Genomic DNA, 27,944 nt, shown 5'->3' with positions numbered 1-27,944 from the left:
TCAAACACATGGGATTGTATCTCTACAAACTTTGCGCTCACAAAAAATCTTTGACCTTCAGGGAATTCCTGAAGAAATACATCTACCTACTGTCCTTTTAGCTAAACCATGAACTTCAAACTTTCATACTGAATTGGGCCAAAAGAAATCTGATGAGGTTCAACAAGGACAAGTGCAGAGTCCTGCACTTAAGACGGAAGAATCCCAGGCACTGCTACAGACCAGGGACCAAGTGGCTAGGCAGCAGTTCTGCAGAAAAGGACCAAGGGGTTACAGTGGACTAGAAGCTGGATATGAGTCAACAGTATGTCCTTGTTGCCAAGAAGGCTAACAGCATTTTGGGCTGTATAAGTAGGAGTATTGCCAGCAGATCGAGGGACGTGATCATTCCCCTCTATTCGGCATTGGTGAGGCCTCATTTAGAGTATTGTGTCCTGTTTTGGGCCCCACACTACAAGAAGGATGTGGAAAAATTGGAAAGAGTCCAGAGGAGGGCAACAAAAATGATTAGTGAGCTGGAGCACATGACTTACGAGGAGTGGCTAAGGGAACTGGGATTATTTAGTCTGCAGAAGAGAAGAATGAGGGCAGATTTGATAGCTTCTTTCAACTACCTGAAAGAGAGTTCCAAAGAGGATGGATCTAGATTGTTCTCAGTGGTACCAGATGACAGAACAAGGAGTAATGGTCTCAAGTTGCAGTGGGGAAGGTTTAGGTTGGATATTAGGAAAAACGTTTTCACTAGGAGGGTGGCGAAGCACTGGAATAGGTTACTTAGGGAAGTGGTGGAATCTCCTTCCTTGGGAGTTTTTAAGGTCAGGCTTGACAAAGCCCTGGCTGGGATGATTTAGTGGGGGATTGGTCCTGCTCTGAGCAGGGGGTTGGACTAGATGACCTCCTGAGGTCCCTTCCAACCCTGATATTCTATGATGTTTTAAATACTATTTTTTCCTAGCACCAGGACCATAGCCCTAAAAGGCCAACTCTTTCCTTGATAATGTAAATTAACAGAGTGCTTTGTTACCTTAAGAATTACATTACTCGTTATCAGCATGGTTCGTGAGGCAAATTAACAGTACTGTATGTAGAAATACAGCCTTGGTTCTCTCACACACAGAGTATGTCTACCCTGCAATTAAAAGGCCATTGCTGGCCTGTGCCAGCTGACTCGGGAGGCTGTTTAACCGAGGTGCAGACAGACATTCGAACTCGGGCTGGAACCCAGGCTCTAGGTCTCTCAAGGTGGGAGGGTTCCAGAGCTCAGGCTGCAGCCCGAGCCTGGACACCTACAGCGCAATTAAACAGACCTTAGCCCAAGCCCCGTGAGCCCATCAGCTGGCATGGGCCAGCCACGGGTGTCTAGTTGCAGAGTAGGCATACCCATATGTATCATCTGACCTTGGCTTCCCAAGTCTAGCTGATTCACCATCTAAGTGAAAACAAGACAGGTTAGCCAATTCTAATTTTTCAATCACCCAAAAATATCTTGGATTACTAAGCGGAAACTCTATTCTGTACAATCCAGGTAACTGAGCCGAAAGTTCCTTGATTTGGAAAACTTAAGCTCCGCCCACAATACCAATACCTTACAAAGCTAAATATTGTACACTGAACATGTTATACATCCACAACAAAGCAGCTGCTGGTTGTTTTGAGTATAGAAAAATAAATCACAAGTCATGACGATAGCAAGATAAGCAATAATGGACATCCACGCTGAGCATATTTACTTAGCTGAGCCTAGGGCATTTCCAGCACTGAAATGGTATGCTACTTAGTGTTCTAGTTTTATGTCAATTCCAGTCCTGTAACTAAAAATACAGTGCACAGCATAATTTGTTCCATACTATCTATGGTCCTGAATGTGTGGGAAATAGTTTTTTTTCCAATAAAAGCACCTACATATTCTACTAATCAACCACAGTGCCCAAAATGCATCTGAAGAGGCAAGTTTCCTGATTAAAAGCAGATGAGCAGCTTTTAAGACCTGCTCATTCCTTGCGAATTTTTGCATGTGTCACATTTCAAAAGATCCACTGAAATGAAAGGGACCCGTGAAACACATGTCCAGCATTTTTGGAGATATTTTGATCAGCTGTTGTGTGCTGAGTACTATGTAACAGTACTACATACTACCTGGGAATTGCAACCTCTTTGCAAGAAGGGAAATGTTGGCTAGGATGCTGTGCCATGAGACAGACTTGGGAAACCCAACAGAAATGGGAACAGAACAGATGCTAATTTAACAAGCCACCCCAAGGCTCTAACATTGCAGCACATCCCTAATACTGCATTGCAATGTCAGCAATATGTAGGCCATGAATCTTCTGACTCAGTGGCACGACTGCTAACAACTCAGCCATATTGGCATTGGTTAGCCATCAGCTAACAAAATGTATCTACTAATAGGATCAATAACTACAAGAAAGGAGTGAGGCAATAAACAATTTTTGAAAGTAAATTTCAAATACACTCATTCCTGAAAACTCCACTGAGGGCTTTTGCTATCTTTGTAATAAACATGAGTTAGTTTTCTATTGTATATGCACATCCTTTTGTTCAGAACAACCTTCTTTTATTAAAAGAGATTTAGCTGTGCTTTACAATCCTGCTTCATTTCTTCCACAACAAGTTTTTTGTGAGATTAATTTGACAATTTATTCCCTTGATAATATATCCTGTCCTCTCAGATATCATTGCCAATTTCAAGTACATAGCAATAAATAGGCTTAAATTTTTTAAAAGTAATGACTTGAAAGGCCCTTCAGTTCCCATACTTTCTTGTTACAACAGATTTCACTTCGCAAGTAATGTAGTAAAATTTCAGTTCAAGTAAATGTAAAGTATTAAAGCTTCCACCAGACCTAGATCCCCTCCTCTATCACAATTCAAGAATTCCAGGATATAACTGAATTCAAAATTGGAACTTTAGCATATATAAAATGGAAGTTATTTAATTAGCCTTAAAAAAAAAGAGAATTAACATGCTATCCCTATATAATTATGAATCCTGTTTCACATTAAAAAAACATGACTGAAGATCAACTGTTCAACTGGGTAATTAAAATTAAGCTGTGGCAACTATTTTGATAGTATTCAGTTAAATCAAACAATTATTCATGCACTAGATCCTAAAAACCCAGACATACTAAATAGGAGGAGGTTATTGCCTCATTCAGTATGTCAAAAATAAAATTACTTGACTCTCCAACAAGACAGTAGTCTTGGTACTCACTGGAGACAAAAAATTATATGCAATGAGAAATTTAATTAATCTTATTTTTATAAATAAACCCTCAAATTCTTTCTTCATTGAGTTCAGTACTAATGTTGATGGGCATATTAAGTACAACTCCAGCATATTTCTTGGAAATGCATTCAAATAAAGTATGTTGTTTTCTAAAAAGCATATAATTCATCCAGTTTGTGGTAAAGCAAAACACTCAAAAATCCAGCTAGCTTTTGAAAATATTGGTATATTTGATGATACTTCTTTACTGAAGAGCAAGATGTTTGCTTGGTTCTTAAAAACTGTTCTTTGACATCACTAGCCCATCAAAAATCCAGTAACTACAAACCCAGCTTTCAAATCAGGGTTTGTTTGCAGTTTAGAAAAGTGTAAAAGGGTAGATAAAGTAAATGCTCTTTGGAATTTAATTTTCCTATTAGTTTAACAGTAATTATTATATCACCAATGAAGCTCTATTAAAAAGATAGTTTACCAAGGAAATAAGATTTTAGCTTGTTTCTATGAAACTTTCTTAACACTCCACCTACTTAAATATTTGTTGGGAATCAATAAATTTACAACATTATAGCATTTGTTTACTTAGTTGTGAAAACACTGAACAAAACCTGGAAGATCTTTCTTTAATACTCTGTCTATCCTTATTCTGTGTTTATATATATAAAAAGTTTCCATTCAAAGGGCTTTAGTCTGAATCTGTTCTTACAAACATGTAGCCTAAAAGACATAAGGAAATACGGATTACACTTGCAAGTAAATGACTCACTTTTAAATAAGATTGGGGGGATTCTCTTGTAACTGTAAGGTATAACTATAAAGAGAAGTCCTATGATAATCCATTGTATTTTATAGTGTGAAAGATTTAGAAGGGTAGAGAGTTGAAGATGACCACGTCCTTCCTTGCACTACATACAGTAAGATGACCCTTCCTATACTATGATGACCTCTGCTAATCATAGAAGTCAAGTAAGCACAAAGAACATTTTCATTTGAGAATGGGGAGCAAGGAAGACTGTTCCATATTGAAACTCTGCTTCCCATACAAGAATTCTGCTTTAATCACCTACCACCAATATTCCTTTTCTCACTTGTCAAGTTCCCAGTAGCTTGGTCTCAGTACTTTTCAATTAGGCCAAAGAATTGAATCAGTACGTCTTTAAGACTTAACTATCACTCAGACTAATTGAAGTATTGGATTAAAGCATGCTGATCTCATAGATGCTTGTGATGCAAGCTGCTGCTGCAGATAGATTACTAAATATTTAAAACCTCTAAAGATAAACTAGAAGGATTATAAATCACTGAAAAATAAATAGCTAGCAGAATCTCTGCAAATGTCTTCTGGATACTGGCATATATACTTCAGTCATTTTCTAATGAGAAATGTGAAGGGTTTTTATTATTAATTGCATACAAATTACCATGATTACTGTATCACAGGAGAAGTATTTATCCATTCACCTCTCAGAGGAACAATGCTGAATAAAGGAATTTATGCATGACACATAACAATGCTGAACAAAGGAATTTCTGGATGCCATATAAGATGTTTGGCACTTAGAGTAATGGAAGAAAATCAAAAGGAATATCATAAATCTTTAATTGTAGGAAATCAAAATAATCTATTTGCTTGCCAAGTTCTCAGTATCGTTTTAGCAGGACCATTACTTTGGAAGTGCAAGCTCTCCTTAATATACATATCTGTATGTGCACCCATCCCACCCCACACAACTCCCACAGGTTTGCTGCAAAATTAACCACATTTGAAAATTGCTAATCAGTGACAGAGAACTCTGCAAGCACCCTCAGGATGTGCTTTGAGTACTTAAAAGGGAAAAATAAACATGGTTTTATTACCTACTTTTGGAAAATAATTTGTATTTATCTAGATAGTTTTCCATACTGCCTTATTGTTTAATTTAGGGCCTTTAAAAAAAAATGCTTAGCAGCTGAAGGGCCTACTGACTTCAACTGGAGCTACAAGGGCTCAGCATTTCTGAGAAACAGGCCCTGAAAATGGTGACATGAAGATGTGGAAAAGCCGTCAAAAACTGCCAGAGTATGTCTACACAGCAACTAGACACCCACGGATGGCCGGTACCAGCTGACTCGGGCTCATTGCTGTGTAGACGTCTGGACTCAGGCTGGAGTCATAGCTCTGGAACCTTCCCACCTCGGATGGTTCTAGAGCCCAGGCTCCAGCCCGAGTCCAGATGTCTACACAGCAGTGAAACAGCCCCAAGCCCCATGAGACCAAGTTAGCTGGCACAGGCCAGTTATGGGTGTCTAGCTGCTGTGCAGACATACCCCTAGTGCTAAATGCTCAGCTCTGATATGCAATTGTTTCAAAATCAATAATACCACCACGATGCAAGGCACCTACTTTTCATATCAGTGTTCACCTTCTGACAACAGAATCAGAGCATTATTTAATTAGATAATGTAACTCCTGGTTTAAGTCTCATCAAAAATTTGTTAAACCTAAATATCTTCAAGGTAATGTGTGTGAAATGCTAAAAATTAATCTTGAATGCTTTTTGACACTTCACTTTGCTTTTGGGTTTTTAGACCTCACCATTATCATCAACTAAATAGGAGACTTACAATATTCTTGCTAAAAGGGTCAGAAGGGAGACGAGGAAGTAACAATGTTGTTATTAAGGGTATTTCTATTATCTTTCCAGGGAAACATTGTATAAGCATGGAGCAATCACAGTAAATAACAAAAAACAAACAAGGAAAAAATAGCAGACAAGGGAGAAAAATCTTTGCTATTACAATGATGTCTCTCGCAGAATCAAGTCTCCTAGGAATATTGAGAAATTTAAACAAGCCAGATCTCTCTATTTACACATTTATTCTTAAATTTTGGCTTTTAAACCAAGGGCCAGAATAAGCATCTGAACGCTATAGACTCGCACTGTGCTTTCTCTATTTAGCTTCTCCACCTATCTTCTCTCCTCTCCTCACCAGTTCAGTCTCTCCCCGTTTCCCATCTTGAACGGGCAGTTACCTGGCTCTCCTCCTCCCTCTGCTGACACCCTCTCATAGGGTGGCTGATTCCCTCACTCCCTGGCTCCCCCCGATTTCTCATCAAACACACATTCTTTCTCCTCCTCCAAAGTACATGCATCAGGCTCTTCTCTTTCCCCTGTATTACCGTGGTACATCTCTAGCCCAACTCGTTCTGCGAGGGCTTTAATTCCTGGCTATCTCCTACCCTCAACCCTGGGGGACTTCATCCTCCATACTGATGACTGCGCTGATGCTTCCTTCTCACTCCTCCTGGTTGAACCTGCCACCAGGGATCAACTCCCTCATTCACCTAACACCTTTGAGCTTGTCTTCACCAACAACACACAAACGAACAAACAAAAACACCCTAGTAGCTCATTCACAATCTTTGTTTCCCCTACCCTCCACACTTTGTCTGTTATCAATTGTAATGGTATGCCTAAACTTAGACTAGGTTCTTTGTAGGTAGGAACCATAGAAATATATAATAGATAAATGAGAAATGACTATGCATAGAAGCAGTTCAAATGATTATCTGAAGCAGACTAATAAAACAGTTGAATATTGCAGACAGCACACACCAATTTCCCTGTATACTTTACCGCATACTTCAAATCTATCCAGCAAGTTTGATTATTTTACTCATTAAAATAGAAGTTTTCATCACAGCCTTAAACATTTGCAAGTGCAGACCAGAAAACTGACATGCGTATTTACTGTGAAGCTTTATATTTGTGTCATCAATTAACAAAAGCTTGGAATAAAACTGAAATAAAAGCTAATGAAAACGGCTAGCTGTCATAACAGAAGGATACTATCTATTTTTTTATATCAAGTGGAAAAGCCAAAACTTCAGCATTTTAGTGTCATGTCTGTGACTATGAAGAAGCCAACTTAGAAAGCAAGGACAAGAAATGTCAGAATTACATTAAGAATAGACATCTATGGCTGAAAGATTCACGTGAATTCTCATTGATTCTTTCACACTATGATGGTTAATCCACACAGAAGCTGTCAGCTGATATGTGGTCTGCAAATAAAGTTTCATTGTGGCATTGCATGAAAAATAAATAAAAATCAGAGCCCTAATGTTACTTTAGTCTCAAACAAGCGTTACACTATCTAGGCTGTCTGTCCAGAAAGATGCATAGACAGTCTCACAGAGAGATAAATGAACAACTGCAATACCTCTTTCCCATACTGTTTACAGTGTTGGCTATATTCCTACTGGCAGTGGATTTTCTTCTTGACAGCTTCTTGGTGTTGCTGCTGTCATCGGTGCTGTCATCCTCTTTCTTTGGTGTGCTACTTCCTTTGCTGTTCAGGTCCTTTAGCACATTATAATTAATTTTACTTGAGATTTTCTTCTGTTCCAACATCTTTTCAATTGCCTCTCCTGCTGTGCTAGCTTGAATTGGCTCCCGCTTTTTTGCAGACTTCTTTGGCTTAATTAAAATATAAAATTAGTGATTTAGATACAATCAAAATAATTTTATCAGAACAGAAGGGTGATCTGCAGTGCTGCTGACACTGGTGTGAGATGACCCAGTAGGTGGCACGATTCACTTGGAGTCAGTACTAAGCCAATGCCCCAGTATGGTGTTTCAGGGTATTGTACTGCTACAAGTGCCAGGACTGGTATCAGCTGTAAAATTGAGATTCTGGCCATCTGAGGACATTGTAGAGCCCATGTGACTTTTTCAAGAGATAAGGTGTTAGCTTTTGTATCTTTTGCCAAATGCCACCACATGTCATTATGATTGCTCTATTAAATTAATCCTATAGTTGCTGCATTGTTGCCAAAGAGAAACATAGCCTCTTTCCCAAAGGTCATCTACAGGGGGGTGGGGCTGTTCCAGTGACAAGAGAGGGGCTCCCAATACATTTTATAAAATTAACCAAAAAGTAAATATACATTTCCCGCAAAATACTTGTTTAAAACTAGACCCATATTGGGTTATAACTCTCCCTATAGTTAATTTCTGCAAAGTGAGGATCAAAATTACAGCAATACTATTTTGGGGAGCACCATAGAACTCTTGCTGCATGATTCAGTGAAGAAGGCCAACTGTATTACAGAGCTGGCAATCAGTGGGTAAATGGATTGGCATTAATGCTGGCCTATGAGCAATTCCACGTTTCAGTTAGATGCTAGGCATTGCAGTGATGTCCGTGATGTTCAGTTGGAGGTAGTCTTGTGTAGATCAAAAAGTTGCAAGTCAAAGTTTTTGACTGACACTGTGTGACGGAGTAGGGAATGGGGTGGATTGACCTGGGCATGTTGCGTGGGAGTATTACTGGGACTGTCTGCATTGGTGATGGGGATATCAGGGTGTGACTTCACTTGAGGGATGATACCTGAGCATGTAACCTGAGAACAGGAGGGGGATGGGGCCAGGTGACACCTTCTGCCAGGGAAACTGGACAAAGGCTGGAGGAGGAGCCGGGGGGAGGCTGGGTGAGATGGCTGGAGGAGGTTTCAGTTTGGAACTGGGGAAACGGAGGGAGACCCGGGGTACAAGCTCCCTGCCCCCCAATATGGACCTGACTCAGGGGGTCCTGTTGTCTGTACCTGCAAGACCTGTTTTGGACTGTGTTCTTAACAGCTAATAAACCTTTTGTTTTACTGGCTGGCTGAGAGTCATGGTGAATCACAGGAAGTGGGGGGTGCAGGGCCTTGTCTCCCCCACACTTCCAGACACACTGCAACCCAGAATCAGAGGATGAGATGTTATAGACAGAAAGATCTTTGAAAAAGAACAGGAGTACTTGTGGCACCTTAGAGACTAACAGATTTATTAGAGCATAAGCTTTCGTGGGCTACAACCCACTTCTTCGGATGCATATAGAGTGAAACATATATTGAGGAGAAATATATACACACATACAGAGAGCATGAACAGGTGGGAGTTGTCTTACCAACTCTGAGAGGCCAATTAAGTAAGAGAAAAAAACTTTTGAAGTGATAATCAATATGTTTTTTTCTCTTACTTAATTGGCCTCTCAGAGTTGGTAAGACAACTCCCACCTGTTCATGCTCTCTGTATGTGTGTATATATTTCTCCTCAATATATGTTTCACTCTATATGCATCCGAAGAAGTGGGTTGTAGCCCACGAAAGCTTATGCTCTAATAAATCTGTTAGTCTCTAAGGTGCCACAAGTACTCCTGTTCTTTTTGAGGATACAGACTAACACGGCTGCTACCCTGAAAAAAGATCTTTGAGTGTATCTTGCAACTGTTCAGGTGAAGAAAGGTCCCATGTCCCCATTCTAAAAGAGTAGGGAATAACTGATGTGTTGCCCAACATTTTCCTTCTCAAAAGAAGGTTTAACATCTAAATCTGCAGGTGAATTATTTTTGAATACATAACAGCTGTTCTATTTATCTCCATGGGTCAAATGCTACCTTGAAAATCGCAGGCGCTACGCTAATCAAGTTCTAGCCTAAAGTTGTCAGCAACAGTAGGGAGTTCGAGAAAAACTCAATGTTGTCAGAACAAAAAGGCAGGTGTTTGGGCTGTTTCTGTGCCAGAGGGTTATGCAGAGTTTTGAAAATTACTTGTGCAATGCCATCTGTATGAATGTAGCCTGAATGAGAAATTCTCAAGCAACAAACAGTCTTTCATGGTCGGGTTTACTTTTTATTGTTTAAATATCTTGGAAAATGGTGTCTTTCATTGGTCTGTTAAAAAAAGACTGATGGAAAACACACACCAAAAACTAATGTAGATTTTAGCCGCATGGGGAAAATTATGCACAGACTGCCTTGTCACTTGGTCAATTACACAAAATATTAATGCCGTAAATTGTGACTATCTGGCCAATTAGACTGCTTTAAACTGCTAAACTCAGAGAGGACAAGCCACTTGTTAACATAAATGTCACATGCTTTATGAAAGGTAGAACAATAATATCCCTTCAAGTTGCTGTAATGGAGATTTGTTCACCTCTTCATACAGAAACCATTACTGCAACAACATACAAAAGTGCTGCAGTGGTAGCAAACTCAGAACAAATACAACATGAATGTCTTTTCAAAAAAATCAGGAATGTTTTAAGAATAATTTTTAAACAAAGTAATCGCCGAGGATAGCAATCATAAATGCAACTGACCGTTCCATGCAAAAAAAAAAAAAAAAATTTGCCACAACCGCAATGTACAGAAGTTCCCTACCTAACAGAGTTCAGGGGGACTTTAAAGTATAGTCTTGGGCTAGAGATGTCAACAATGCTCAGGCAGGAAAATGTTACACTCACCATCTGAAAAGCTGTGCTGCAGCACAGTTTCATTAACGTTTAGGGTGATAAAAAGCTATTGTTAGGCTAGTGGAGAACTGAATTATTGCTTGGATTGCCCCCAACTTATTCTAAACCACTGTAAGAGGAGTTTGACCAAGAAATGTAATGAGTTTCCAGTAAATTTGCAAATGGACACTGTTAAGCACAATTGGAATATTTAAGTCATATACCTTGTGTTCCTTATAAATCCCAAGCTCCTTCTCTTTTGCTATTCTTGCTTCTTTCTCTGAAAGAAAGGTAGCCAGCATGAAGGACAGGTATCAGATTGCTTTTTGTGACATGTAACCAGAGACAGCATTTCAGTGATTATGCTTCTTACCCTTTTGTTCCTTCAAATAATCCGCATTTTCTTTCATCCACAGTTCTGCTTTTATTTGAGCTTCCGTTTCATCAAGTATATACTAAAAACAAAATAAAATTCATTTCTTTTCAGCTACTAACCTGAAAATGGTGGGCAAAATACAGTGAAAAAATACAGGTAAAAGCAATTCACATTCAACCTTATTTTTAGAACTAGATTAATGAAGGAAAGTTTGTTCAAGGGGAAATAATGGGATAGGAAAGAAAGAAGTGACAAATACTAGCTAGCACAATAAGTTTTAGTCCTTCCACTTTGGAGATCTGAGTTCATTCAAATTATATTTTCAGTTCTACTCATTCAGTTTCACTCAAGTCACTGGAGTTGTGTGGGGCAGGGGAACAGACCTAAATGTGGTCCAGAAATTGCAATATTAAAGTGGCATGATGAATCTCATCCTAGCTTTCAGTTATGCAGATTACAATACCAATCCAATATTAGATTCAGCACAACTAGTCTTTGTGTAACACTGGTTCCTGATTGCAGGTTGGGAATGAGGAACATTGGTAAAGATGTGAGGAGAAACTGGATCAAGCCATTACTATTCATCTTTTTATGAAATTTAAAAAAAAAAGTATTTTGTGGATGCATTAAAAGAGTAGAGCCAAGTAACGTAAGCGATACTAGTTTTAAGTGCTAATAAAACAGCTTGATTCTCTAGCAATTTATTCCTTTTACCATTTCAGATTTTTTTCAAAATAAAATATACACTCAAGTAGTTTATGAGAAAAATAATTCAACTCTAATGAAACTGATCCAAGAATCGTCTTTCACATTGGAACAAACTTGGGGAAAAAACATTTGTTCTAATACCAGTTTACCTGGCCAATATTTTCTCAGTTTCATCTCTGTGTATTAAATTTGGGTCATAATAATGAAAACACACTCACTCATAGCTCAACTATTCACCCTGCTTGCATCAGAGTTATGGCTTCACTGCAGAGTCTAGCAGGAAGAGAAGATGGGTTTGTTCCTTCCCAGCATCTGTTTAAATTATGGATCTATTCTGATGAGTAACTGAAATTGGCATGGAGGGGTTTTGTATTTACTGTTTCTGTTACTTCCATAGCACATTCACTCCTTTCCATATTCTTCCTAACTGCCTGCTTGGCAGACTCAGCCTAGGTGCTGAAAGTCAAGCGGGGCTCTCTCCTGCTCATCCATCACCAAAAATAAAAGATTCTGCAGATCAAATTATATTCTCAGTTACGTGTATGCAACCCCATTGTTTTCCGTTATTTCAGGACACGAAGAGGAATTTATAGTACCGGGTTTTGTTTGGTTTTTAATTGCACTTTTTATTTGTAAGCTTAGCATGGTCTAGTGGAGAGGGCACCAGCCTAGGAGTCAGGAGACCTGGATTCAGGCACTGACCGGCTGTATGACCTTGAGCACGTCACTTCACTTCAGTGCCTTTGTTTCCCTTTCAGCCACCATTTGTCTATCTTGAATGTTTAGGCTGTGAGGCAGGAACTCTTTCACTGTTTGCACAGCACCTCGCACAAGGGCATCCTAGCCTGGGCCTAAAACTTGGAGAAAATTTTTGGCCCAAACTCCCTCCTCCCCAAAAAAAGGCAGATTTGGGTCGCCTGAAACATTTCATGAATTCATGTCAATACTGGCAAAGTGTTTTGGTGAAAATGAAAAAAGAAAAAATTCAGAAATGTCAAAACAGCTCCTTTTTCACATTATCAAAATGAACTATTTTGGTTTTTCAGGCAAGATTCACAAGGCGAGTTAGGCACCATTCACAAAACTGAGGAGGTGGTCATGCGCCCTTTATGCCCAATAGTCCAGAGGTTAGAGCACTCATCTGGGATGGGGGAGACCCATTTTGAATTCCTGCTCTAGAGTAGGGATTTGAACCCAGGCCTCCCTACTCCCAGGTGAGTGCCCTCTCCACCATGTTATTAGCAACTGTAGGATGGGGCTCAATCTTTCCTGCTGAAGCTGTTTCACTTTGTATGAAATACTTGACTAGTCTGGGCCAGAGAGCATGTGAGAGACTCTATAGCTCAGTAACCAGGGCACTCTCCTGGGAGAGGAGAGATCTGGGTACAAGGCCCTGCTCCAATGAATATTTAATTGTTTATACAAAGTGGAACAGCTCCAATAGGAGAGACCCCCTCCCAGCCCAGAATACACTATATCTTTGCAGTAGACCCAGGTTTGAATCCCCACTTAGGAGCAGAGACTGGTAGCCAGGTCTCTTGACCCTCATGTGACACCCTACTCACTGAGCTACTGGCTTTAAAAGGGGGTGGGAATACCACCACCCCTCCTTTAGTTCATTTCCTTTGCTTTTATTTTTAAAATGTTTACATTGCCAAAAATCAAAACAAAATGTTTTGTTTGACCCAAAACAAAATATTTCTGAATGTTTTGACTAGTCAAAAATTCAAAAAGGGCTTCGATTTAAACCCCCCCCCCAAGTTTTCTGGAACTAACAGCTAACCAAAACATCAGTTACTCGCCCAGCTCTACTACACTTTACTGTCACACAGGCAGTGTGTAATAATAAACTGAGTAAGGGTTATGGAAATCATTGAGACAACACAGGACGCCAGAATGCCATTTTACAATCTCTTTCCAGGGCAGCACCACATCTTGAACATATCTTCAACAAGTAACTACGTGATGCATTTCATACTAAATGAAACTTAAGGTCCTTCCTCTCTAAAATAAAATACATTTCCAATAACAATTACTCCAACATGATGAGAAATAGCAGCAATAACAACATACTACGATTTTATAATATCTTGCAGCGAATGAGCTAGAGTGTAACAGATTGGCCACGTGCATTAGTTCTGGTACCAGATTCCCATAATCACGGGCATTAGCTCCTGACCATCTATATGCATTATAACCAAGTTCCATCAAAGTGGAAGGTTGGGGCCTGGGAAGATAAACCACATAAGACAATATTTTTCTTCTAAGATCAGACTGTAGATAGATAGAATAAAAATATATCTTACCCTATCTATTTCAGTGTCGTCAATTCCACTAAGATCTAGTTCACCATCTCCTGTATTTTCATCTAAATAAAAGCAATATAAATTTTAGTTAAGATGCATATTCATTGAACGTCCACTCCAATTCAAGTTCTGCTTTTAATTGTATCTGAAGTATAGTATTGGTTATATTGGTTTGTTAACAAATAATCACCTTTCAGAGGATTACACCCTGCCAACTTTACAGAGGAGATGTACTGCACTTTCCTAGTGTTTTCATTGTGTGTGTGTGTGTAAATTGTCACCACAGTTAATGAATTCTGACTATACGCTCCAATCCAGCCATTTCTCTACTAATTGCTTCACAGAGGAGAGCTAAAAATATTACAGTAATTTTCAGTAGGCTTTTTTTTTTTTTTTTTTTTAATTTGCAGCAGCAACAGATGTTTGCTATTAAGTTGGTGAAATCACTGGAGTAAGATGATTTGATTTTTCTCTTGTCATCACAGGAATTTCTCCATCACAGTCAAATGGGCCATGAATCCTCTGAAAGTTATGATTAAGAAAATATTTTCTGTTATCAAAGAGGCAGCGTGGTCTAGTGAATAGGGCACCAGGCTGGGAGCCACACTAGGGTTTTATTCCTGGCACTAACTCACCCACCATATAACCTTGTGTGTGACATGTAAACTTAGGTGCATTTGTTTTCCCATATGTTAAATGGGGATTATAGAGTTTACCCACCTTTGGAAAGCACTTTGAGATATATGAATAGAAAGAACTAATTAAGTGCCAATATTATCAGGTCTCCACTATAAAGTACTAGAGTGTGCACAAATTCATTTGTACTTTTGCTTAGGCTCTTATTTTTGACATCTTTTGAAAACATAACCACACTTTTATTATATCCATTAACCAGAATAACTAGACAAAATAGATGCCTAAACTAGGAATGACAGAATTTGCAGGGGCAGAAACTGATCTTCCTAGATCATTATAAAACACTTTGCAGAGAGAAAGTGGAATGTTATCATGTGCTCAAGGATTATGCTGGAGAAGGAAGATCATCCCCCCAAGTTAATCAACTATGGGCAACTGCTGATTTGACTAGTTTCCAATGTACTGTGTGGAAAATCAGACAGTTTTATCATTCTGAGAGACAGCTTACAGCAGCAAAATATAAAATAAAATGTTGAGGGCCAGTCTGGTGTCTTTGTGGTTACAACTCCCTAATAATTTTCAAGACACTTGAGTTTGACTCCCTAGACTGATCTCGCACTCCCAGACATCTGGGTATTGAGAAGTGCAGAGAATGAACATCAGTACTAGAAGGAAAGGAATTCTCGTATGGCTGATGGGTTTTGATGAAAGTTCCAGTCAGTTCCCTTTGATGAGATGGTAGGTTATCACAATACAGGGCCTTGAGAGTTGTGGGGAACGAAACGGTTAAAACAAACAAGGGTAGGAATCATCAGTGTTCCAGAAAGAGACAAAGAATCCCCTGAATAAAAAAAAAAACAAAACAAAAAACTAAACTGGCCACTTGTACTACATGAAATCAGTGACAGGAGCCCAAAACAAGTGGACAATTGTAAATTGATGAAGGGTGGGGTTTTCAAATTGGTATATGGGAGCTGCATGCCCAACTCCCATAGACTTTCAAAACAAGTTGGGCCCTTAACACTTTTATGCTTATTGGAAAATATTATCCTAAATAACCAAAATCAGGTGTTCCCTCCTTCATTTAAACTATATATGAAGTCAGTTTCCCCCCAATTAATAATAGGGATTTGGAAATTGTTGCTATCCCAAGCAATCTCATAACTTTCTCTAACTTTCTTCTGAGACAGCCTCATAAATGAAAACATTATGCTGCTGCAGATGTTATGTAAATACAATGGCTGAAAATGCCTCAAGACAGGTTTCTTACCAGTATAATATTGTGGCTTTGAACGTTATGATAAATTCAGCAAATGCTACAAAGGTCTTAGGTCTCAACATGTGAAAGTTTTACACCACAACTTTAATAAAAACATTTTAAAACAATATTTTTAATTATTCCATACTAACATGTATGAACCTGCTTTTCATCAATTCGCTGCATCATAGTTCAAGAGTGAAATTTCAGCTGTAGAATCACAGAAATGTAGGGATGGAAGGGACGTTAAGAGATCATCTAGTCCAGCCCTCTGTACTGAGGCAGGACCACCTAAGCCTAGACAATCCTTGACAGGTGTTTGTCTAAACTGTTCTCAAAAATCTCCAATGACAGGGATTCTAATCTCCTATTCCAGAGTTTAACTACCCTTAGAGTTAGGAAATTTTCCTTAATCTGTAGCAAGGGAGATTTAGGATAGAGATTAAGCCCATTACTTGTTGTCCTACCTTCAGTGGAAAACAATTGATCAGAGTCATCTTTATAATGGCCCTTAACATATTTGAAGACTTAGCAAGTTCCCCCCTCAGTCTTCTTTTCTCAAGACTATACATGCCCAGGTTTTTTTAAACCTTTCCTGATAGGTCAGGTTTGCTAAACCTTTTATCATTTTTGGTGCTCTCATCTATATTCTCTCTCCAATGTGTCCACAGCTTTCTTAAAGATGTCCTAGAACTAAACAGAGTACTCCAGCTGAGGCCTCACCAGTGCTAAGCAGAGTGGAACAATTACCTCCCATGTCTTACATACCACACTCCTGGGTAATACACCCCAGAATGATATTTGCCTGTTTTGCAAATGCATCAGATTATTGACTTATATTCATTGTGATCCACTATAACCCCCAGATTCTCTTCAGCAGCACTATCACCTAGCCAGTTATTTTGTAGTTGAGCATTTGATTTTTCCTTCCTAAGTGAAGTACTTTGCATTTGTTTTTATTGAATTTCATCTTGTTGAATTCAGACCTATTCTCCAATTTGTCAAGGTCATTTTGAATTCTAACCTCGTCCTCCAAAGTGTTTGCAACTCCTCCCACCTTGGTACTATCTGCAGATTTTGCAAGCACACTATCCACTGCATTATCTAAATCATGAAGTAAAACATTGAACAGTGCCCGATCCAAGACTGACCCACTACAAACTAATGCCAGTAGATATGCTCTCCCAATTTGACAGCAAATCATTGATGACTACTGCAAGGTGGGTGCACAGTTGGTTGAAAGACTACTCAGAGTAATTTCATCTAGACCACATTTCCCTAATCTGTTTATGAGAATGTCAGGTGGAACTGTGTCAAAAGCCCTACTAAAATTAAGATGTATAACATCTACAGCTTCCCCCCCAACCACTAAGCCAGTTACCCTGTAAAAGAAGGAAATTAGGTTGCTTTGGTATAATTTGCTCTTGATAAATCCATGCAAGCTATTCCTTATAACCCTATTCTCCATCAGGTACTTATATATTATGTAATAGTTTGTTCCAGTATCTTTCCAGGCAGCAAAATTAGGCCGATTGGTCTACAATTTCCTGGGCCCTCGTTGTTCCCATTTTTAAAGATAGGTGCTATGATTGTTCTTTTCCAGTCCTCTAGGACCTCACCATCCTCCATGAGTTCTTGAAGATAATTACTAACAGTTCTGACATTACTTCAGCTTGTTTCTTAAGTACTATAGGATTAATTTCCTAACCGAATACATCTAACTTATCTAAATATTTTAATCTATTATTTCTCTATTTTGGCTTGCGTTCCTTCCGCATTGTTGTTAATATTAATTGTGCTAAGAATGTGGTCATAATTCACCTTTTTAGAGAACACTGAAGCAAAATAAGCATTAAACACCTTAGCTTTCTTTACATCATCTGTTATTAGCTCTTCTTCCCCCCCCCCCCAAGTAGAGGACCAAGACTTTCCTTTGACTTTCTCTTGTTCCTTATGTATTTATAGCTATCCTGCCTACAATGTCATTAAAATCCTTATTCATAATAATGTGGGCCCAATTCTGCCCTCAGAGCAATTCCCACGCAAGTCAGTAGGAGTTTGATTCACTGAGGGCAAAATCTACTATAGTGTCTACTATAGAGCCACATCACTTCTTTAACCATACCGGGCACTCCCTCCAATTTTATCAACCTTTTATCCCTACTCCCTAATATGACATCAAAGGGTAGAGAGGACGACAATACAGAACCATCCCACACTAACCAGAAAAGAAAAATTGTTCTGTTGCAACCTCTTCACAACATTTGTGATGCTGGCATATTCGTGATGAGCGTTTGAAGAAAATGCTACATTTTAATTACTTTTTTTTAAAAAGTAACCTACAAAAGCAAGTTTGGATATTTTATACTCCTCCACCACCAGCCCGCACATACCAAAACAATCCAGTATGAGAGGGTCATCTTTTTTTATGAAAATAAAGTGAATAGCCAATATTTTCAAGTAACTAGTACTCTGGGTGTGCAACTTAAGTTATATTAAAGAGGCGTGACTTTTAGAAAGTGCTGAACTCCCAGTCTCTGAACATCTAGTCCCCTTTAAGGTAGCTCAAATTAGGACCCAGACCTGAAGTACCCAAAATCTTGGCCAATAAAATTAGACTGTTTCTATGGTGCCAACTCACAGCCCAACTTACATAAACTTCTGTGCATTACAAAAAGTGTCATAGCAGCTCAGAACCAGTAAATAAATGCACATGGAAACCAGAATGCAACTGGTTTTTAAATACTTCAGCTTCCCTAAATTCTGCCACATTTTTGGATCAGAGATTTGGAGCTTGTCTACACACACAGCACTGCAGCGGCACAGCTGCAACACTGTAGCACTTATTGAAGACGCTACCTATGCTGCTAGGAGAGATTCTCCTGTCGGTGTAGGTACAGGAACTCCTCGCTTAACTTTGTAGTTATGTTCCTGAAAAATGCTACTTTAAGCAAAATAATGTTAAGCAAATCCAATTTCTCCATAAGAATTAATGTAAATGGGGGGGTTAGGTTCCAGGGAATTGTTTTTCGCCAGACAAAAGACTATATTTATTTTATATTTATATCTTTTCATATATAGATAGATAGATAGATATTGTGTGTGTGTGTGTGTGTGTGTATATAAGTTTTAAACAAACAATTGAATACTGTACACAGCAATGATGATTGTGAAGCTTGGCTGAGGTGGTGAAATCAGGGGGTGGGATATTTTCCAGGGAATGCCTTACTGCTAAATGATGAACTAGCACTCGGACGAGACCTCAAGGGTTAACACATTGTTGTTAATGTAGCCTCGCACTCTACAAGGCAGCACAAATGGAGGGAGGGGAGAGAGCACGGCAGAGAGAGGCAGACATACAGAGTGAGTGAGTTTGAGTAAGAGAGAGAGAGAGAGAGAGAGAGAGACACGCACCATGAGAGAGAGTGCGTGTGAGAGAGAGAGAAAGAGAGACAGACACCATGTGTGTGTGAGAGAGACACGCATTGCCCCTTTAAGTATGCTGACCCCCACTCTAAGGACTCTGCCTTTTTAAGTAGATCAGCAAGTTGAGACAGCAGCTACTGCCAGCAAGCTCTCTCCATACTGAGTCCTGTCCTGTCCCCCCACCCCACTCTGTTGAGAGGGGTAAAGGAGCAGGGGGCAAGAGCAAGGGGGACACCCTGACATTAGCACCCCACCCTCCACGCACAGCAAGTAGGAGGTGCCCGGGAGCAGCTCCAAGGTAGAGGGCAGGACCAGCACACAGCACTGTGGGGAAGGACAGCTGAACAGTCCAGCAACTGATAGCCTGCTGGGCAGCTGCCACACAGGGAACTTAGGGGATATTATGTGGGGGCTGCCGGTCCACCCTGGTTCCAAGCCACCACTGCTAGCTCCAATGGGCTGTTCTTCCTGCAAGCAGTGAACAAAGCAGGCGGCTGCCAAACAACGTTATAAGGGAGCATTGCGCCACTTTAAACGAGCATGTTCTCTAATTGATCAGCGGCGTAACAACATAACATAACATAAGAAAGGCCGTACCGGGTCAGACCAAAGGTCCATCTAGCCCAGTATCCTGTCTACCGACAGTGGCCAATGCCAGGTGCCCCAGCAGGAGTGAACCTAACAGGCAATGATCAAGTGATCTCTCTGCTGCCATTCATCTCCACCCTAGGAACACCATTCCTTACCCGTCCTGGCTAATAGCCATTGATGGACTTAACCACCATGAATTTATCCAGTTCTCTTTTAAATGCTGTTATAGTCCTAGCCTTCACAACCTCCTCAGGTAAGGAGTTCCACAAGCTGACTGTGCGCTGCGTGAAGAAGAACTTCCTTTTATTTGTTTTAAACCAACTATTAATTTCATTTGATGACCCCTAGTTCTTGTATTATGGGAATAAGTAAATAACTTTTCCTTATCCACTTTCTCCACATCACTCATGATTTTATATACCTCTATCATATCCCCACTTAGTCTCCTCTTTTCCAAGCTGAAGAGTCCTAGCCTCTTTAATCTCTCCTCATATGGGACCCATACCAAACCCTTAATCATTTTAGTTGCCCTTTTCTGAACCTTTTCTAGTGCCAGTATATCTTTTTTGAGATGAGGAGACCACCTCTGTACGCAGTATTCGAGATGAGGGCGTACCATCGATTTATAGAAGGGCAATAATATATTTTCAGTCTTATTCTCTATCTCCTTTTTAATGATTCCTAACATCCTGTTTGCTTTTTTGACCGCCTCTGCACACTGCGTGGACATCTTCAGAGAACTATCCACGATGTCTCCAAGATCTTTTTCCTGACTTGTTGTAGCTAAATTAGCCCCCATCATATTGTATGTATAATTGGGGTTATTTTTTCCAATGTGCATTACGTTACATTTATCCACATTAAATTTCATTTGCCATTTTGTTGCCCAATCATTTAGTTTTGTGAGATCTTTTTGAAGTTCTTCACAGTCTGCTTTGGACTTAACTATCTTTAGCAGTTTAGTATCATCTGCAAACTTTGCCTCCACACTGTTTAACCCTTCCTCCAGATCATTTATGAATAAATTGAATAGGATCGGTCCGAGGACTGACCCTTGGAGAACACCACTAGTTACCCCTCTCCATTCTGAGAATTTACCATTAATTCCTACCCTTTGTTCCCTGTCTTTTAACCAGTTCTCAGTCCATGAAAGGACCTTCCCTTTTATCCCATGGCAGCTTAATTTACATAAGAGCCTTTGGTGAAGGACCTTGTCAAAGGCTTTCTGGAAATCTAAGTACACTATGTCCACTGGATCCCCCCCTTGTCCACATGTTTGTTGACCCCTTCAAAGAACTCTAACAGACTAGTAAAACACGATTTCTCTTTACAGAAACCATGTTGACTATTGCTCAACAGTTGATGTTTTTCTATGTGTCGGACAATTTTATTCTTAACTATTGTTTCGACTAATTTGCCTGGTACAGACGTTAGACTTACCGGTCTGTAATTGCCAGGATCACCTCTAGAGCCCTTTTTAAATATAAATATAATAAACAATGAAACAACATTAACTGGGACGACGTTAAGTGAGGAGTTACTGTACTCTATCTCCCCAAGAGGCAGAAGCTATGTCAATGAGAGAAGCCCTCTCATTGACATAGTGCTGCCCGAGATCTGGTCTACACTACAGACTTATGTCAGTATAACTACATCGCTCAGGGGTATGGAAAATCCACACTCCTGAGCAACGCAGTTATACGGACCAAATCCCTGGTATAGATAATGCTATGTCAACAGGAGGGCTTCTCCCGTCGATATGCCTCTTGGGGAGGTGGAGTACCTACGCCGGTGGGAGATGCTCTCCTGTCAGCATAGATAGCATCTTCACTAAGAGCTACAGCGGCGCAGCTGCATTGGTGCCGCTGCAGTGCTGTATGTGTAGACAAGCCCTTAGAAATCTAGTGAGTCACAGCACAGTTGGTATCCATTTCCTTACAGAGTCCTAATTCACCAGGCTGAAAATGATATGAATTTGTACATGGTGCTTGAAATTGTGTTGTCATTTTCAATATAAACTTGTTACAGAAGTAGATGCCAGTTGTTTTCATTAGTTCAATTAGTGACAGCGACAGAAAACTCATTCACCAACTGGTAAATTGCAGAGAAGACTCTGGAAGCTAGTTATCTTACCCGCTCTGCCTACCAATAGTCCCTCTACTGCCAATTTAGTAGGCATTCATTAAATGCAAAGAATTATTCAGAATAGGAGGTACATTCAAATTCCCAGCTTTACATTCTCCTTAAATAAAGTCTTTTGTTACAAACTACCAATATTAACCTTAACTTCAAAACAAAGAACTGCTATTTTGATACAAAAATTCCATGGCAATCCTCTATAAACCAGTGAGATCTTAACAGCTGTAAACATTCATCTGTTGTGTATTACGCTACTTGCTTTAGGGCACAGAAAGTTGTTTGCCCCTTCCCTCTTTTTTTTTTTTTTTTTTTTAAATGCCAGGAAAGTTTTTTCTCCGATGCTGAACTATTCAAAACGAAGCTCTAAATGATCATTTTCTCCTTTAATAAAAATGGTTGAAATGATTTTTTTTTTTGTAAACGCAGATGTGAGCAACATCTGGTCCCAGATCTTCAGAAGTGAGTTAAAAGCAATGATGTGATTTGATGTGGTTCTTACAAATTTGAGATTTCTTCTTTTAAGGGAAAACACTGCAGGGTACAGGTAAAAACAGAGTTCTAAGTTTTAAAAAAAATCAGTTTATTATTTTTTAAGCTACAGAAAGTCTGACTTTACAGTAAACAGGGAAACAGGACAAGCAGCAGTCTTCCTCTCCCTGCCTAATGTCTAGTGCAGGGGTCGGCAACGTTCGGCACGCAGCTCGCCAGGGTAAGCACCCTGGCAGGCCGGGCCAGTTTATTTACCTGCTGATGCGGCAGGTTCGGCCGATCGCGGCCCCCACTCACTGCGGTTCGCCGTCCCGGGCCAATGGGGGCGGTGGGAAGCAGCGCGGGCCAAGGGATGTGCTGGCCGCGGCTTCCTGCCGCCCCCATTGGCCCGGGACGGCGAACCGCGGCCAGTGGGGGCTGCGATCGGCCGAACCTGCCACGTCAGCAGGTAAATAAACTGGCCCGGCCCACCAGGGTGCTTACCCTGGCGAGCCACATGTCAAACGTTGCTGACCCCAGGTCTAGTGCAACCAGAAGGAAGATCACTACTTCCACAGCTTTCAATCATAGCTCTGAATCAATTACTGTTCTGCAACTTGAAACTGCCAGTTACCCACCCAGTTCCCAGAACATAAAAAAGCTTTGTCAACAGCCTTTATGGTCCCTCCGACCTACTTTAATAGACATGAGTGTTGTAAATATAGACATACCGGATTACGTTTGTAAATCTTTAGGATTGTTTACTGTTACCTGCAAATAATAAATGCACAACAAACCACTTATTAAAAAAGTCATACAGCACCTTTGTAGGCGATTTTTTATTAGCCAAGAATATAATTATTTGATATACAAAAAACTACAGTAAAAAGACAAAGGTTAAGAGCTTTTTTTCTGTTTCTAGTGAAGGAGGCAAACTATTCTGCAATGTCCAGATAAGAGGATTTCCTTACTGACAGCAATGAAGACTGAGTGGTTCTCAGGAAATCCTCTGAAGCTTCTAGAGTGGAAGGCAACTTGATTCTCTTGTACTATACTGTAAAATACATCCTCAGTCACATGGTTTCATAGCAATCATAGAATTAAAGCACTTTAGCACAAAAAACTTAATTCATGCAACATGGCATTAGTGATCAGGCTCTCAATGCATTAGAAATACGGTGTGTGCAATATGGCAAAAACAATGCACTTACTCATAATAGGCATTTTCATGAAAACTAGATAAATACCAAACGAAGTAATTGGGGAACAAACACCAACATAAACTAAAATATCGGATAACTCCTTCCAGAGAGGGATCAAACATCACAGTAGCAAGTGAAGCACCCTGCAAGAGAACTGAAGAACCCCATCAGCATGGGAAGGCTTGTGGCCAAACCGGGGTAGAGGTGTTAAGGCAACTTCTAGAGCTTTAAAGAGCCGCTGTCGAGAGAATAGCTTAGAGCAGGGATGACAACTGCTGGATCTGGAAGGGAAGGGGGAAAGAAAAAAGGAACCGATGAATTGCTGTGAAAAAGAGTGTTGATGTGGGGTGAGAAGCCATTTGGAGGGGAAGGGAATTTATGATGGGGGAAGAGACCGGATGATGGGTGTGTGCATGTGAATAGAACAGTGATTAAGCTTGGGGGTTGAACAGTGCGTGGATGATAGAGTGGGTGTAGCTATCCGGTTTGGAACAGAAAGCTCTGAAGTACAAGAGTCAGTATGATGTCAGGAGTGCATCTGAGGAAATCCTAAGGTAGGGATGTATGAGAATAAGCCCAAATCAAAACAAGGTATGTGCATGCAGTCTGTCGGTCTGAATGAGCAGGAGAATGTTGCTGTTTATAATAAAGGTGGGCTAGTTGGTTTCTGAACGGGCTGGCAACTTTTCTTGATAATTTTACAAGGCAGATTTGCACTGTCAATGATTTCAGTGCTGATCATTTTACACAAAACATCCAGATAATGTGCTTCTCCCACAAACCCAATCCACTTCCCACATGTCTCTGCTTGCCAGAAAGGCCCAACTGTCCCCTAGCCAGTTGCCAAAACCTCCATCTTCTCCCAGTCAATTTAAACTAAGTTATTTATTGTCAACACAAAAGTCTGTCACAAACTGGAATGCAGAAATGTAGGAATAGAGCAAAACAAACATCACAAGAAATACATTACTGATTTTGTTTCCATATTTTAAATGAAACGGTTTATTTTTGATTATGCCTCAAACTACATAACAAATTCCAGTTTACTGCAGCTGAGTGCCAATTCAATGCTAGAATTTAGGCCCAACTGGCCACAAACTACATGAGGCTATGCACACAATTTAAACATAAATTACACGTGTAACTTACTGATGCCTAATCAGAGCTAAGGAGTCCTGTTCACCGAGACTCCAGCCTCATAGCTAGCTGTCCAAGGGAAAGAAAACATGCACTACACCACACCACAAATGGAGTGCCACCTCCTCACAGGACCGTTCCTGCTAACTACAGATGGCAGAATATCGCACAGCTACAGGATCACCTGCTTGCAGAATGTTCCCACTAGTGCAAGGAGAGCAAACATTAATATCTCAGACCAAACACCTTACATTTGGACTGAAAGGAAACATCTCTGGAAAATGCCTTAAATGGGGCATTTTAAATTTTAAAAAAGGTCTAGTCTAACAAACTGGAGCATCCTCCACCTTCTAGAAGACAAGAGAACAGCTGAGCAGGGTAAGCCTGCAAGACCTCTCTCTACAAAGGAGCAATATCACAAGAGTTTTGCTTTCTTCCCATCTCAATCTCCCAGGTGTCACACACTGGGGTGTAGCCGGTGTGACCTTGTGGTTGGAACAAGAGTCTGGCCTAGTAGTAGGGCAGAACCAGAGGCATGGTCAAGAGGCAAGCCAATGATCGGTGCCAAGAGTCAGGAACCAGAACAGAATCAACAGGCAGGACAGGAGTCGTGGGCAGGAGACAAGCCAATGGTCAGAGCATGAGTTCTGAGGAATGAATGTTGGAAAATGAGCCTTACCGGTTGGTTTGCATTCACTGCTTTAGACTCACCTTATTGTCATGTTACAGTACAGTACAGCTGTTTAGAATTCCGAATTAACCGCATGCTAGTGCGGAATTACAAATACATTTTTACAATCAAGTATCTGAAAATCAATTCCTCACACCAACATTCAAGTTCCAGGTAGCATGCTGCTTCTACAACAGCTGATTGACATCTCTGACTACTGCATTAGCCACTTTCACACAGTGGTCATACAAAAATTCTCCCATCAAGAGATTATGATTTTAAAAGTACATATTTAACGGTATTACTGTGAACTAATGGGTAAGTGGAAATGCTTTACCTGCATTTAGTCTCCTCTATTGAAGTTTTTAGTAAAGTCGACATTTACCCTGCCCTAAGGGTGCTTGCATCTGTAGATCATAAGAATTTTGTTTTGTGAATAAGTTACAAGCTGCTGAAAAAAGAATTATTTGGACTGCCTCGGCCCATGCAAAAAATAAATAAAAAAAATACTATTTGTGTTGTTTTGATTCACAGTTCACAGGGAATCTAGTCAAAATGCAATTTTATGTATCAGATTAAAAGCTTAGGGCCCAATTCTAAGTTAAATGTGAGCAGACTCCTGAGATTGGGGCCTTAGAAAAAAGTTGTCTCTCGAGTGAGAATTCCTCACCTTCATTTTCTCCCCTCAGGAAAAATAGTTCTCTTAGATTCTTACTGTCTTATTGCTCTGAAATCAGCCTCTAATAAAAAATGCCATTCTGATGTCATTTTGACTCTGCAGTTCTTTAGAAAGGAGAAGCCATGCCTATTGAAGTACATTGTTTTTACACACACACACACACACACACACACACACACACACACACAATCCCTACAGAGCAAACCCTTCTTTATGTTCCCAAAATAAACAGTTTCAAGTTAAACTCTCTCAACTAAAGAACATCTTAACATGGTCATGAAAAACAACAGCAGATTTCTTTTCTGCTCTAGTTGTATTCCTACCCTCACCCCACCCCCTTAAAAATTATTGGGAAAAAAGCCTGCTTACGTAAACTACTTGAAATTACCCTTCTTTCTTTTCCAAGACCAAAGCTCTGCTGTCACGGCCTTGTCTACTGTGTTAAGATGGCTGCTCTCAACATGACAAAAGCTATTTTTTGCTGCTGAAGCCCATGCTCATCAATGGCTAGCCTGACAAATGATCATCCACAAAGATACTAATTAGCTATCACAAATGACATTCTTCAGCACCAACAGAGACACAGCACTAGCTGTGTAAGACAGACAGGAGTCTTCTCCAACTTGTGATTTTTAGATCTATGATAACAAATATAACAGTTGTTCCAGGTACGAAAGAATCCTGACAGCCACAAGGATCCAGGTAGTTAGTCATTCTCCCCTTCTCCTTTCTCTCCCTCCTCCAACCATAAGGATGAAAATCTTAAAAGTAAGGGAATTTTAAAAATTGGGGCAATAATGAGAATTCCCCCCCACACACACTTTTGGTCTTTTTCTTTTAATTTGGAACTTCATCACTGATTCCCTTTGATCTTTGCCCTCCCACTCCTTTTTATGCCTTTTTTGTCATCTTTCCTCCCTTCTCCCTCTCCACCTTTTGGGGCCTATTTTCTGAATATTTTACAAATCTCTGCAGGAGTAGCAAATAGTAGCCCTTTAGAAAGGGAAGCTCTGAGGAGAGTAACTGACTAGCAGCTTAATCAGTTCCCCTCTTCAGACCTTCTAAGTGCAAAGGGCTTCTACATTTGATATCGAGGACTGTGGCTGTATCATGCTCTGGAGAGTAGACAGCAAAGGAAAACTGACTAAGATCACACAATCCCCGTCAGTTTCTCTTTGCTGACAGATCATTATGTAAAACAGCAAGCACTTTACACAAGAGCTAGCTGCAAAGGGAACAGCTGGCTCTATGTTTAAAGTGCTGAAGCACTGTTTCTGCTGTTGCTGCTAGCAGGTTGAGTAGCCAGGTCTTGCTGTGGATACTAAGTGTTCTGCTGTCCACCACAGTAGCTCAGGGTTGTCTCTTGGCAGGCACTCAGCCATCTGAGCAGGAGAGCATCTGTATTATTTAGAAATTTTAGAACTATGTCTATTCCTCCAAGGTGCCAAGACGGGATCTGTATTTCCAAGCTTACCACCTCCGTTTTGAGAACTTAAGACGCTGAATCTTCCTTTGATATTATTTTAATTCTGAACAAACTTCAGACCCACAAAGGAAAATACATATACCGTATATATTCGTTCATAAGCTGAATTTTTTTAGTAAAAAAGGGAAGCACCAGAGAAGGGGGTTGGCTTATGAACGGGTATAGAGAGGGAAAGGTGGGACACAGTCCCTCCCCCCAACAGAGGGAGCAAGGAGAGGCAGCACAGCCAGCAGAGACAGAAGGGAAGAGGCGGGGCCAGAATCTCGCCACTTCTGGCCACGCTGCTGTCCCCCCAGCCTCCAAAGCACCTGCAGCTCCGGGGCTGGCAGGCTGTAGCCGTGCCACTTGGCCCC

The 27,944-nt window shown here is 40.3% G+C and overlaps 1 protein-coding gene across 2 annotated transcripts in view; it reads right to left on the bottom strand.

The window, feature by feature from the left end:
- Positions 1-27,944, bottom strand: part of BRF1 (BRF1 RNA polymerase III transcription initiation factor subunit) — a 230,182-nt gene that overhangs the window by 51,818 nt on the left and 150,420 nt on the right. For both annotated transcript variants that reach the window (XR_004645421.1, XM_034767834.1), the window contains exons 12-15: positions 13,900-13,961; positions 10,883-10,964; positions 10,734-10,789; positions 7,451-7,707 (exon numbers count right to left, since the gene is read on the bottom strand). Coding sequence is in view for 1 of the 2 variants with exons in the window: in XM_034767834.1 (XP_034623725.1) it covers positions 7,451-7,707; positions 10,734-10,789; positions 10,883-10,964; positions 13,900-13,961 (457 nt within the window). In the remaining variant the exon portion in view is untranslated. The remainder of the gene's footprint in view (positions 1-7,450; positions 7,708-10,733; positions 10,790-10,882; positions 10,965-13,899; positions 13,962-27,944) is intronic.

This window comes from Trachemys scripta, chromosome 4 (assembly GCF_013100865.1).
Source record: "Trachemys scripta elegans isolate TJP31775 chromosome 4, CAS_Tse_1.0, whole genome shotgun sequence".
NCBI lineage: Eukaryota > Metazoa > Chordata > Testudines > Emydidae > Trachemys > Trachemys scripta.
This window is presented reverse-complemented; position numbering and strand designations above follow the sequence as displayed.